The sequence below is a fragment of the Rousettus aegyptiacus genome, unplaced genomic scaffold, assembly GCF_014176215.1.
Source record: "Rousettus aegyptiacus isolate mRouAeg1 unplaced genomic scaffold, mRouAeg1.p scaffold_m13_p_10, whole genome shotgun sequence".
NCBI classification, from domain to species: Eukaryota; Metazoa; Chordata; class Mammalia; order Chiroptera; family Pteropodidae; genus Rousettus; species Rousettus aegyptiacus.
In genome coordinates, this window is record NW_023416285.1 from 49,447,682 (window position 1) to 49,461,788 (window position 14,107).

A 14,107-nucleotide genomic window follows, 5' to 3' on the forward strand; every position below is an offset into this window, starting at 1 on the left:
TGTGTATTAGCTTGGTTTTCTCGGGCTACCTTCACAAATGTCACAGAGTGGGTGACTTGAGCAACAGAAATATATTGTATCATAGTTCTAGGTGCTAGAAATCTGAGGTCAACGTGTCAGCAAAGTTGATTTTTTCTGATGTTTGTCTTCTTCCTGTGTTTTCCTGTGCTCTTTCCTATGTATGTATTTGTATCCTAATCTTTTCTTATAAGGAGATTAGTCATATTAGATTACAGTCCACCCAAATGACCCCATTAATCTTACATTTCTTTTTAAAAACTATTTTCAAATACAGTCACATTCTGAGGTACTAGGAGTTAGGACTTCTATATATGAATTTTTGGGGGGACACAATTCAGCTTGTAACACTTGGTAAGGGTAGAAAACAAAGGAAGGATTGTAGACAAAGAATACCCCAAGCACTTAACCTCCAGTGAGGCTCAGCTTCCTCATCTGTAAAATAGGGGTAAGCATCTTTGTGTTACGGGTTTGTTGGGGATCTACCTCAAATGGAAGGCCCAAAGCAGGCCTTCTCGAGTCTGTCTCCCTGTCTTCTCTCTTGTGGGCAAGCTGGGAATGCATGCAAGTCAGAGTAGCCTGACTTCCATGTGCTGGCTGGAAAATTACTGCTTGGCTATGTCCATGGGGACATAGGCTGTAGGAACCTATAGGAACATAACATTCTAACAATAAGCTTTCTGCTTCTGTGCCCCCGCTTGCACACCCAACCTGTGAGTCAACAGGTAATGAATAGAAGAAAAATAGACTTTTGTATTTAGACAGAATGAAGAATAGGATTTGGGGCTTAAAAACCCTGTACCTCTACATTTCGGGCCTGCTTAATTTGGGGTCTGCATACCCCTGGCAAACCCAGCTGACTGAATAAAGAATGTGTTTCCAATAACTCACTGAGTTCTGGTGGTCTGTGTGTCTTTCGGGGGCTGGTGACTGCAACATCTGCAGCAGCTATGGGATTAGTGGAATCTTTGTGACAAAGCCATAGGACCTTTTGAGTACTTTCTTTAACAAAGTTTAAGCTAGTGTGAATTAATGAAAAAGAGAAATTGCTTGTCTGTCCACTTCAGCTTTGTTTTATGCCCATTTCTTATTGTTGTCTGGGTTGTAATTCATACTTTTGTTGCCATTTCTGATGGGTGAAATTGGTTTTCTTTTAAGTATTTTATGAAGAATCCAATTGTAAATAAACTATTGTGACTGTTAAAAAAAGTCACACTATGTTTCCACCCTTGAGCTATGGCTCTAGCATCCTTCCTTTACCACAGATATTTTTGAAGATCTTTTTTGGTTAATAGAACTGTGGGCTTCATGGCATAAGGCACAGCCCTGCTCTCAAGGGACTACCATTGAATGCCTGTGAAACAAGTGAGTTAGGAGGTCAGAGTAGAGAGAGTTCTTCTCTCTGCTTCTGTGTTCAAAGCCACCTGCCTTACACTTTGTCAATCTCCTTTGGTTTTCTCCCCTAGAATATCGTGCTAAGGAATGGTTCTGAGACCTTTGACTCCTGGAAGAAGCCACCCCTGCCAGTGTATTCCCAGTTCTATTTCTTCAATGTCACCAATCCAGCAGAGATCCTCAGAGGAGAGATCCCGCGATTAGAAGAAGTGGGGCCATACACCTACAGGTGAGTCCCGACCTCCTCCTTGCCATACTGGAAATATGGAGTAACCCCCCCTGAGGACTAAGTCCCTTCTCTTTTTCTGTGAGCATCCTCTGGGCGCTGCTTGGAGAGCACAGGTTTGATTACATCTGTCTGAGAATACCTTTGTGGCCTGGAGCTAAGTGTCAGCTTGTATGTTTAGAACTGCAGCTGCCACTTCCTGAGTTGGCAGAATGCGGTTATGGAGCCCAAAGAGCTACTTCTCACCCCAAACTCTTTTAAGGTCACCCTTTGACTATCTTTGGTGACTTTTAGCACTTTCCTCTATTTCCCTCTCCTACTAGTTTTAGACCAGTTCTTAAAATTCATTGATGGTTTGCAGACAAGCCTTTTGGTCTCTTATTCACTCCTTTCCCTACCTTTTCTGGGTACAAGAGATAACCCGTGGCAGCGTGAGTTAGAGTCTTTGGCAGTGACCACCCGTTCCAAATGCTGGGGAGTTAGGGGAATTGCTGTAATCATTTTTGAAGAGATTAGTAGAGGGAGGCACTTGGGGACCTTATGGTCAGAGCATTTTCCCTATTGTTGCTGTCGGTGCTTCTCCCACTGTGACTACCATCCCTCCCCTCCCCCACCCACGATCGTCTTACCTATAAAATATCTCCTTACCAAGTTTTTTTTTTTTTTAATAATAGAAGAAGCAGACAGCAAAATCTTTCTTCTTCAGAACTGCTAACTGATAAAAATTCCTCACAACTCTGTCATAATTTATTGCTCAATAAATGGTTGCTGAAGGATTTGCTTAGTATGCATGAGTCAGTAGGATTCTAAAGGCTGGAATTCAGAGATAAAACGCCTGGTCCCTGCCCCAGGTGCTCAGGGTCTGGCTCTGGAGCGAATCGCCTGCTTTGAATGCCGCCTCCTCCATTCATTAGTCCTCTATGCCTGGGTTTCCTATCTGTAAAGTGAAGATAAAATCAGGACCTCCACCTCAGGATTGTTATGAGGATTAACTGAGTCAGTGAGTATTTCTAAAGTGCTTAGACTAGTGCCAGCACATCGTTAATGCTGTTTGCTGTTTTGTTAGTCTTAGTGGTTTGGCTTAGTCTGCATACATCAACATCCGAATCTGTAAAGATGAGCTCTGTTGCTATATAAAAGAACTTTTAAAATTCACTTGGCTCTTCATTTTAAAAAGCATTTTTGTATGTGTTTTTCATGCCTAAAGAAACTGTATACTGGATAGAGCAGGTCTGTCCTGCTCAGGAACGATAGAAGTTGAACTAGTATCTGAGTGTCCTGTTTGTTTGTTTTGCAATTTTAACCATTTTTTATCATGATAAAAAAACATAGTATAAAACGTACTGTCTTGACCTTTTTTAAGTGTACCTTCTAGTCGTGTTCGGTATATAGTCGTGTTCGGTATATTCACAGCGTTGTGAAGCAGAGCTCCAGAACGTTTTCATCTTGTGCATCTGAAACTCTACACTCACTATCTCCCCCTTCCCCTGCCCCAGCCCCCAGTACCCACAGTTCTACTTTGTTTCTATGAATTTGCCTGCCATGGATCCCTCACATAAGTATAATCATGTAGTACTTGTCTTTTTGCTGTTTTTGTTTTGAAACTAAATTCTTCGGAGTGAGAGGGGAGACCATTTCCATGCAAGAACGAACTCACCTGAGAATCAAAGAAAAACCCTAAACAAATGGTAAACCCTCTGGGTCTCTTGGGGCTGTTCCTGTGGGCATGAACCTCATCTCCTGAGAAAATGACATGGGTTCTAATCATAACCCAAAGAAACCTGGTAGTATTTTGTTAGAACGTCTTCTGTACCTTTGTGTCAGCTAGCTTCATGTTCTGTTGTAGATGTGGTCATGGGAATAAATATGTCCGAGAAGTAAAACTGTGGCCCACTGTTAGTATACATCCCCCACATTCCCATTTTAGAGGGACCTTAGCTTACTTGTGAGGAAAGCCCAGGAACATTTTCCTGGGGCTCCTAACCCAGGACTCATGGATCCTTCAGGGGTCCACGGGTAGAATTCTAGGTGGTCTGTGACTTGGGTGGGCAAAGAATTACATTTTATTTTCACTCACCACTCACTAAAATTTAGCATTTTCTTTGAGTGTAACTGTAGGCAACAAACCACAACGGTGTTAGCAGTGTGTTAGCGGAACCCCTGGCTTCACCACTTAACAAAGCACAAATACTGTTGTAACTCATGATAACCATTGCTTGAAACATCATTCATGTTAATAAATACTTCACAGTTACAGTAATTGTCAGACCTGCTGCTACATCTTATTTAAAGTGTCAATAAGGAAGCACACATACTGCCTATCACAGATTTTAAAATGATAGCTGTATTTCAATTGTTGGTTTCCCTTGTAATCCTGGGTTTTTAATTTTCTGTGTATAAAAGCATTGATCCAAGAAGGGTCCATAGGCTTACCCAGACTGCTATGGGGGAAGAAAAGAACCCCTGAGAGCAGATCTGGGAGGTTGGAAGGCACGTTAGTTATTCTTGACTATTTCATTTTTGCCAGCATGCGTTTTCCTGCTTCTGGCTTTTCTCCCTGCCCTGGTCTCTCTTCCACTCCACTGCTAGACAGACTGATTTTCCAAAGAGCACATGTAACATTTTCTTCCCTTCCTGCTCAGGGTCCTAGTGACTCTCCCTGTGTAATGTCTAAGGCCTAAGCAAACTGGTTCCTTCTGTATGTCTAACCCCTTTATTTTATTTTATTATTTAATTAAAAAAAAATTTTTTTGGCACCCTCAACCTAGAATTTTATACTTTCACCAGAACTAATTTTATATTCTAACCCGAGCTATCCAATAGAAATTTAACATGAGTCACTTATGTAATTTAAGTGAAAAGAAACAGGAAAAATTAATTTTAATATTTTTTTACTCAACATCATCCAAAATATTATCATTTCAACATATAATCAATATTCAGAATTATTAATATACTTTATATTTTTTTCACACTAAGTCTTTGAAGTCCTGTGTAAAGTTTACATTTATAGCACATCTAATTTGGAACTGGCTACATTTCAAGTATGTAGTAGCCACATGTGGCTAGTGGCTGCCATATTGGACAGCACGGTTCTAACCGTACTCCAATTATTTTTAAGTCCCCACACTACCATGCCAGTGCGCGTGCTGTTCTCTCCATCAAGAATGAACTTGTCACTACCACCTGTCTCAGCTCAAATGCTACCTCCTCCTGAGACTTTCCCTGACTTTGGGTATGCTCTCTCTGGTATGTGCATCTATTATGACACTGATGAGATGCATTTTAACAACTGGTTTATATATCTGTCGTTCTTCTCAATGTACGGGAAGCTTTTTGAGGGGCAGGAACCAAGTCCTTTCATCTCTGAACATCTAGTATTTAGTGGATATTTGTGGAATAGTGAATGAAACATCCTCAGCCGTGGTTTAAATCTTTAGGACGCAAAAGTAGAGAAATTGTTTAAATCTATAGGACATAAGTAGTTCAGCTGGAACCACAGAACTTCATCAGGGAAATCCAGAAACAAAGAATAGGGTCCTGAAAATGAATGTTTGTTTAGGAATGGACACTCACATTTACAACGTGAACTGCTGAGCATTCCTAGCTAGATTGAGCAGATTAGGAGCTCTGGTATTTGTAGACAAATGTGAGTGTTTAGGGAAACATACAGCCCCTCTAGCAGGCCTTTTGTAGTCATTTAGTGGATCCGATTCCTGTCAGTGACTTAACTATGCCATTGTTTAGCTACACAGTATACAGAACATTTCAGTAGCCCCTGCTGTAGTGTTCAATAGTTCCATGGCTTCCCTCTCAATTGCATCAGCTGACTCTGTCCATTGTGTGCAAAGAGTCCTGGGGCAAAGGAAGGGCAGTGCATGCTGGCCCCTAACTGGCTAGTGAGAACTGGCCTAATGGTGGGAACTCTCTGAGATGCTGGGCTGTGGAGGCCCCAATTAATTTGACATACAATTTACAGTGGCATGTTTTCCAAAATGTTCCCATATTAATGAGTTCAGAATATTAATGTTTTTGGAAAAAGATGGTGGCACTTTCACATGTAGATAAAAACCACTCAATCTAGTTTGAGCAATGTAGTGTGTTGTAACTTGAAACTTTTTTTTTTTATTGAATTATAGTTGGCATACAATAATAATTTGTTTAAAGTGTACAACATAGTGATTTGATATTTATATACCTTATGATGGGATCACCACACTAAGTCTAGTAACTGTGCAAAGTTATCATGATATTATTGACTATATTTCCCATGCTGTACATTACATCCCTGTGACTTATTTAGTTTATAACTGAAAGTTTGTACCTCTTATTCTCCTTTACCTCTTTCATCCAGACCCCCTCCCCTCTGGCAGCCATCTATTTGTTCTCTTTCTATTAGTCTGCTTTTGTTTTATTTGTTTGTTTTGGTTTTTTAGATATCACATGTAAGTGAAATCACATGGTATTTGTCTTCCACTTAGCATAAATGCCCTCTAGTTCCATCCATGTTCTTGCAAATGGCAAGATTTCATTCTTTTTTATAGCTGTGTAATATTCCATTGTATACATGTACCACCTCTTCTTTGTCCATTCATCCATCAATGGACACTTAGGTTGCTGCCACATCTTGGTTATTGTAAATAATGCTGTAGTGAACATAAGAATGCATATATTTTTTTAAATTAGTGTTTTAATTTTCTTTGGATACATACCCAAAGGTGGAATTGCAGGGTTTAGGGAAAGCTGCAGATTGAGTAGCGGTAGATCAGGCCTGTTGACACAAAGCTAATTTGCCTCATGAACCTGTTGCTTAGTGATATATTTGCCAAAAATATGTATTCAGTTTAAGGTATTCCATGACGTCTGCAGCCCTTTTGAGATTAATTTTTTATTTTGTCAGGTTTTTCTATTTTGCATGCTATTTAACATTTCAAGAATTTTTTAAAAATCAATATAAGGGCTCTTTCAACTTTCATATATCTAAGATGTATTTGATAAATATACATTATCTCATTAAATATCTTTTTTTTGAGTTTCTTAGATTTGCTGTTTGGATTTTTCATTTCTCTTGTAGACTTATATTACTTCTTTAATAGTAAGAGAATATGTGAGGGATTAATATCTCGGGGTTTTTTTTATTATTCATTGAGCATTAAATGATACTGGATTATGAAGTAATCAACATATACAATAGTATATATAACATTACCTTTAAAATTGTAAACTATGGGTCGGGGGAAAATGGCGTAGATGATAGAAGCTCTGTTCATTCCTCTGGCGACCAAATCAAAGTTGTGATGGAAACAGAGCAAACAGCAAGGAAAAATCCCCTGGGATCTAGATGAATAAGCCATACAACTAGGGAGAAATCCAAGAAATCGCCCTGCAAAGGCAGAGGGTAGGACGGGGCAAGGACGCGGGGCTGCCAGGTCTCTAGCAGCTGAGTGAGACAGAGACTGGGGCAGCCCCGACACCTCTTAAAGGGCCACGCCCATGAGCAGACTTTTGCCATCACAGACCTGTTCTCTCTGAGCACCAGTGCCGGTTTGGCCGACACTGAGTTGTTGAAGTGAAGGCCGCGACAAGGATCACCCCTGCCTCCCCTGGCAGAAATGCTGGAAGTATCCATTGTTTCTCTGTTGAGTCCTCCCCACTCCCAGTGCACGGAGTCAGTACCGCCATAGCTGTGATGTCATCAAACTGGATAACAGAGGTTTCTCTGCCCAGAGGATTCCCTGGAACTCTGCCTACTCCAACTCGCTGTCCCACCCAAGCCATATACAGGTATATCCATGAGTCAGATGCTTGCTCCTTGCTAAGCTGTGCCTAGACTCACACTGGTGGCAGCTAGCCTCAGTTTCTGGTATGATCTTTTGAGGCAACTATAAGTACAGCATCGCGGATTGTTTGTTGAATTTTAACAGGTGACCGTGGAGTGGCAGAGGCGTGGGCTAAATTTGGCCTGCAGCTGAACCCCTCTCAGGACTGTGCCACTGAACACCTACTTCAAAAAGCCGCACTAGTAAGACCAAGAGACTGAGTAGCTTTGCTTAGTACTTAGAAACAGACACAGAAAGGCAACCAAAATGGGAAGACAAAGAAGCAGAAACCACATGAGAGAACAGAACAGAGATCCGGAGATTATGGAGTCAAGCAATCTAACAGATGTAGAGTTCAAAACACTGGTTATAAAGATGCTCAATGAACTTATGGGAAACATGATAAATTCAGTGAGAACTTTGACAAAGAGATAAAACATAAAAATGGAAATGGAAATTATAAAAGAGAACCAGCCAGAAATGAAGAACACATTATCTGAGATGAGGACGGGAAAGCCAAGGACACTCAGTCAGAACGGCAAGACACTCAAAAAGAAGCCAAGACTATAATAATAATTTAAGGATCCTATGGGACACTATTAAAGGTAAAAATATCTGAATCATCAGGGTACCTGAAAGAAAACAAGATGTTGAACAGCTATTTGAAGAAATAATGATGGAAAACTTCCCTGACTTGGTTAAGGAAATAAACATAAAACCCCAGGAAGCTCAGAGAATTCCAAAAATCAGGGCTCCAAAGAAGCCCACACCGAGATATATCAATTAAAATGCCAAAGGTTAAATACAAAGAGAAAATCTTAAAAGCAGTGAGAAAAGCAGATAGTTACTTACAAGGGAATACCCATAAGACTGGCAGCTGATTTCTCAAAAGAAACTACGTAGACAGGAGGGCTTGGCACAAAATATTTGACATAATGAAGACTGAGGATCTACAACCAAGAATACTTTATCCAGCAAAGCTATTATTTAGAGTCGAAGGACAAATAAAGAGTTTTCCAGACAAAAATAAGCTAAAGGAATTTATCACCGACAAGCCAGTATTATAGGAAATATTAGAGAGACTTCTTTAAGAAGAAAAAACATATATCAAAAACAGGAATAAAGCATGGTGACAACTACATTCCTATCAGTAAGTACCTTGAATAGAAAAGAATTAATTGCTCCAACTAAAAGATAGAATGGATTAATAGTTAAGAAAACGAGACCCCTACGTGCTGCCTACAAGAGACTCACTTCAGATTAAAAGATACACACAGACTAAAAGGAAAGGGATGGAAAAAAATATTGCCTTGATGGACCTAGATGGTATTTAAGTCAGACAGAGAAAAATAAATACCATATGATTTCACTTACATGTAGAATCTAAAGAACAAAAAGAACAAACTAATCAAAAACAGACCCACAAATATAATGGACAATTTGGTGACAGACAGAGGGGAGAGGTATTTGGGGAGCTGGGAGAATGGGGTGAAGGGTTAAAGAAGAACAAATCAGTAGCTGATGGATGGTCACGGGGATGGGGAGCACGGCATAGGGAATGCAGTTAGCATTAATATGTTGGCTAGGTGGAGGGCCAGGGAAGGGAGGGAGCAATTGGGGGATCATTTTATGAACTATATAGATGTCTAACCAATGTACTATATACTTGAAACTAATTAAAATAAATAAATTTTTTAAAAGTGGGAACTATGATTTATATTACAAATATGTATAAGCGGTAAAGGTAAACTTAAAAATGAAGTAAAATAAAAACTGCTACTATCCATGATTTCACTGTCTCGAAGATAATCAGTTCTAATATTTTAATGGATATCTTCTCAGCCTTTTTTCTATGGGTGAGTTTAACTTTTACCTGGTTATCATACTATATATATATATATATATATATATATATATATATATATATATATATATATATGATATGCATACATATGTAGATAACATGTGTATTCTTTTTCCTTAATCTACATTTTAGGAGTTTTCCCATGTATGTCTTGATTTTATACTAGTACATTTTACTGATGATAATATTCGAAAGATAGAGGGAATATATTACTGCACTTTAGTCAACCATTTCCTTCTTGGGCATGTAGGCCAGTTCTCATTTCACCCTTTGATTACCACGTGGATTGAATGCTCTCTTAGTGTTTGCCAGCAGATTGTATTTCCATGCTCCTAGTTCTTGTCCTTCGCCTGTTTGCCTATCTGGGTTCTGGTGTGTTCGTACTACTCTGTAAACTTTTATATATAATGATCTTAACATTTTGTCACATTTATTTTATTCGCCTATTTCATTTCTAAAATTTACATGTAGTCAAATCTATTCTTTTATAAACTTTTCTATTATTTCTGAGCTTAAAAAGTCCTGTTCCCTTCAAAGGTTTGCTATTCAAGTCTATTTTCTGGTAGTTCTATTTTTCACATTTTATTTCTTAAGGATCTAATTGACTCCTTGGCATTTAGCAAAGGTAGGAACTTTCTTTAAACTTTTAAATTCTGTCCTGTTAGCCCTTTGGTCCTTTACTCATCTCTGAGCCAGAATACATTTTTTTTTTAATATCAAAGAGATGATAGAAAATTTAGAAATGCCAGGTTATTGTTTCTGTTATTGTAAGAGAATGCTTCTCTTTTTCTAAACCTGACTCACTCCTCTCTGATACCACTTTTTTCTCAAAATAGAAATAGAATGTCTTTAGACAGTTTTTTAAAAAGTCTTGAACTGCTCAAAAGTGAGAAAAATGTCAAAGATTCCCCCCACCTTCTTGCCCTGTATGAAAGGTGATGACCAGGTACTTGTGAGTTTTCAATGCACGTGGAAGTCCTGGGTGACTTGCCTGCGAGAGCTCGCTGGCCTTGAGGATGAGGGACCGTTTCCATCTTCAAGAGGGGAGATATTTCTTGCATACCCTTAACAAACGTGGGCCATGTCCTCCCCACCCCACTTTGTGCTTTTTCCCAGTAGCCTGCTTTGTTTGGGCTTTCACTTAGCTGACAAGGCCGTGGTGATGGAAAGTTAAATCCAGATGCTGCTCAGCACCCTGTCTGTGGGCCGCTTCCCTTGCTCTGCTCTTTCTCCCTGGTCTGCTCATCCACCCTGTGACTTCACTTTTCATCTCTTCAATCCAGCCATGCCCTGAGCTGCAGGCTGTCCTTACTAAACCACCTCTGCAGCGTGTGCTTCTCTGCCATGACCAGCTTTCCCACCCCTCCACTTCAGAAACACATCCTGTGCTTTCATGCTGTGCTGCCTGCCCTGGCTCTCCCTCTGCCTCTGTCTGGAAGCTCCTCCACCCTCCCACCCCGAGGAAACCTACTCCTTCCCGAACCAACCCAAACATGTTCCTGCGTGTTGCCTTCCTCAGGACTCCCATTATAGTGGCCACGGCTCAGTCCTCCGGGGGTCTCGCCAGCACCCAGCGGCTAGCTTCAGAGCACTTTCCATGTGTGAGGTTGTTGTTTAGGTGTCAGTCTCCTGTGGTGCTCCATGGATTCTTTGAGGACAAGAACCGGGGCTTAACCGCTTAGCTCAAGCCTTCACGCATATTAGTAGCTAGTGTTTCCTAAGCACTTAGTGTGTGCCAGGTAGTGTCCTAACTGCATAACAAGCTTATGAGAACTTAATTCTCACAACAACCCTATGAGGAAGGTACATTGTTATCCCCATTTTACAGATGAGGAAACTGAGGCACAGAAGCAACGAGTCACTTCTTCTTAGGCACAGATCTAGTAACAGAAGAAGCCAGACAGCCTGGCAGCCAGATCTCAACCCACACTCAACCCAGTGTTCAGTCACCTCTGACAGTGATTCTCAGCAAAGAGGATTGGGTGAATGAAGAACCCAAATGACTGGGAGTTAAGGGTTACATGATAGTAATGTGTGTATCTAATTTATCCAAAATCTCCGAGATAGTGCACAGATTGCTGTTAATTTTCCAACTAATTAAAATTTTCCAACTAATTAAAATTATTTATTTTGGTTTCTTTATCTCAGGCTATTGTTTGCCTTCTGTAATGGTGAGGTTATATTTAAACATTTAGGAGTTCAAAAAATCTTTTTTGTTTTAAAAGAACTTTAAAAAATGATTTTAAATGAAATATCTCTAAAGTCGATCATGTATTCTCCTACCTGATTACATAGTTCATGGAGCATAATTTATCCTTTTCTTAAGTCCTTAAGACTATCATTGTAACCAACAAACATTAAATTATAATCTGAGCCTGTGATGTCCTGGGGCCTTCAACATCAGTAGGATTTATTAACATCTACAGAGTTACCAGGGTCCATACCAGGCACTTTCAAGTATGGTTCCTTAATTAATGGTTTACGCAAAGATTTGTTTTGTCTTTAAAGAAAAAAAAAATCTTTTGTTCCTCTTTCTAGAAGCTTCTTTGGTGGTCTTCTCAGATACTTTAAAGCAGTAATCGATCACTTCTTGCTCTCAGTCTGCTGTTCACCAGGAGACCACCCTGCTTCTTATTGATTCTTATTAATCAGCCATGTGGATGGAGACTTGGGTAACCTGACTTGTTGATATTGTTGCTGAAACCCCTCTTCTTGCACTGTGGCCTCCTAAGTGTCACCAGAGTGGCAGGAGTGTTCAGAAGGAGAAATGTGTTGTGTTTCCTCTGACAATGTTGTCTGAGAAGGTGGCCCCTCGCCATCCCTCTCCTTGGTTTTCTTGGCCTCTGCAGAGTGGGAAGCCACTCTCTTCCTTCACTTAGACCACTCTGCAAAGGCCACGTGTCAGTCATGACTTAGGGTCACTGGTGTGTGAGGAAAGTCATGTGGTTAGCTGTGAGTGACCTGTCATGGTCCCTCAGTGCCTGCCAAGTGAACTAAATATTTTTGTGGTTTGGAAAACTGTGGCTTGACTTTTTGAAGTTTATTGAGAAACTAAGTCACGTTACAGGGGTTAAAGGAATTGGACCCTCTGTCCTCAAGTTCTCTTTCAAACATCAGGTTCTTACAGGATAAGCCATAGCAAAAACATTTTAAAAGTCATCTCCAGAGTCAGTACACATAAATAAACTTAAATGATGCAGACTCTAGGCTTGGAATTATTCAGGCCTCTAGGTTCATGACCTAGGGCTCAGTGAGAAAACAAAAAAGACCTCAGCAAGGTCATTGACTTTCGTCATTAGTTAGAAAACTTGGCAAAGTTGATCCCTGGGCTTCTGGGCCTACGTTAAATCCGAGCTCTCTGCCCAACTTTCTTTGAGTGCAAACATGTTTGCCCTGGGATCACTTTTTCTATTTCTAATTCCTGAGTAGTCACCTAGGCCAACTTGGGGTCTTGGGACCTGATTATAAATGGTTATACCTAGAGAAGTCTTTCCCTCCTCACTTTGGCTACGAAGAGGCTATGGGACTGGAAGTGGCTGGAGAGGAATGCCCTTTTACAGGCACCGGCCTAGGCTGAGGCAGGGATTTGCCTTCAAAATGTCCTCTTCTCCAGTTTCTAAAAGATCACTTTGCTTTAACTCCTGTGTAGAGTCCAGAAAAACCTTGGATGTGAAATCAGGGGACCAGGATTCTGAACCTTGTTCTGCCACCTCCTGGTTAGTCCTGGCTAGTTACTTTATCTGAATCTCCGTTTTTCTCATCTACACAAAACTGGGTTATGATTTCTATATGAGGGGTCTTTGAGTGCAAGTGAGAGAAACTACCTCTGGCCAATTTAAATAAATAGGGAATTTATTTGAAGGCTATAAAGTGGGTTACAGATTCCAAGGAGCAGCTGAGAAGAAAGATGCAAGGTCCAGGGCAGCCTTAAAGACCGGAATATCAGGAGCACAAGGATCCGTGTGTCATGTGCGCCCCCTGGAGGAAACTGGTCTTTCTATGGTGTTTTCTATCTCCAGGCTCTGTGCTGAGGAGTCAGCAGCCCTGGGAAAGGAATTGATTGGAGTTCTGGGCCTACACACCCCTTGCCCAGTGCAAGAGAGGAAAGGAAATCAGGGCTCCGATCAGAAGAAAGGAGAGTGAATGTCTAATAACCAAAAGCCATTGCAAACGTGCCCTAACTGCGTATTGTGTAATGTTTTAACACGACCACCTCTATCAGATTCTGTGAACTGAAAAGGCATACAATTTTTTTCTCTCATAATTATTTAGATTTGGCATTTGTTGGAGGCATTCATTGGTTTCATCCTACAGACATTTATTAAGCACCTATTAGGAGAGGCCATCGATATATCTGAATTTGTAGACCTGGGCTCAAGTTCTGACTCTTCTAATGACCACCTGTAAAAGTGGGGTGAAAATACTGGCTGTATGTGTGCCGCATACAGGCTCATTGTAAGACTTAAATGAAATCAAATGGAATGGTGTGGTTATACCCTTTGAGGAGCTATGCAAGTGTCAGAATTTATATCGTTATGTGTAGCTCGGTGCTTTCTGCTAGAGAAGAACAAAGTCTCATCTATTTTTATGCAATTATATGTATGCATTTGTTTTTCATTTGCTTATCTATTTTTATTTTAAAATCTAGAAAAGATTTCAGAGGTATACAAGTTTCTTAAGCTTACTTGCAGTCTTCCTGAGGTTTTGAGATAATTCCCTTACAATCTAAATGATATCACTAAGCAGTTTACAACTGAGTGCCAGACACGTGGTACAAAAAGCAAG

The 14,107-nt window shown here is 40.3% G+C and overlaps 1 protein-coding gene across 1 annotated transcript in view; it reads left to right on the forward strand.

The window, feature by feature from the left end:
- SCARB2 (scavenger receptor class B member 2) overlaps positions 1–14,107 on the forward strand; it is a 59,525-nt gene that overhangs the window by 17,197 nt on the left and 28,221 nt on the right. The window contains exon 2 of the mRNA XM_016156026.2: positions 1,485–1,642. Within this exon, the coding sequence (XP_016011512.1) occupies positions 1,485–1,642 (158 nt within the window). The remainder of the gene's footprint in view (positions 1–1,484; positions 1,643–14,107) is intronic.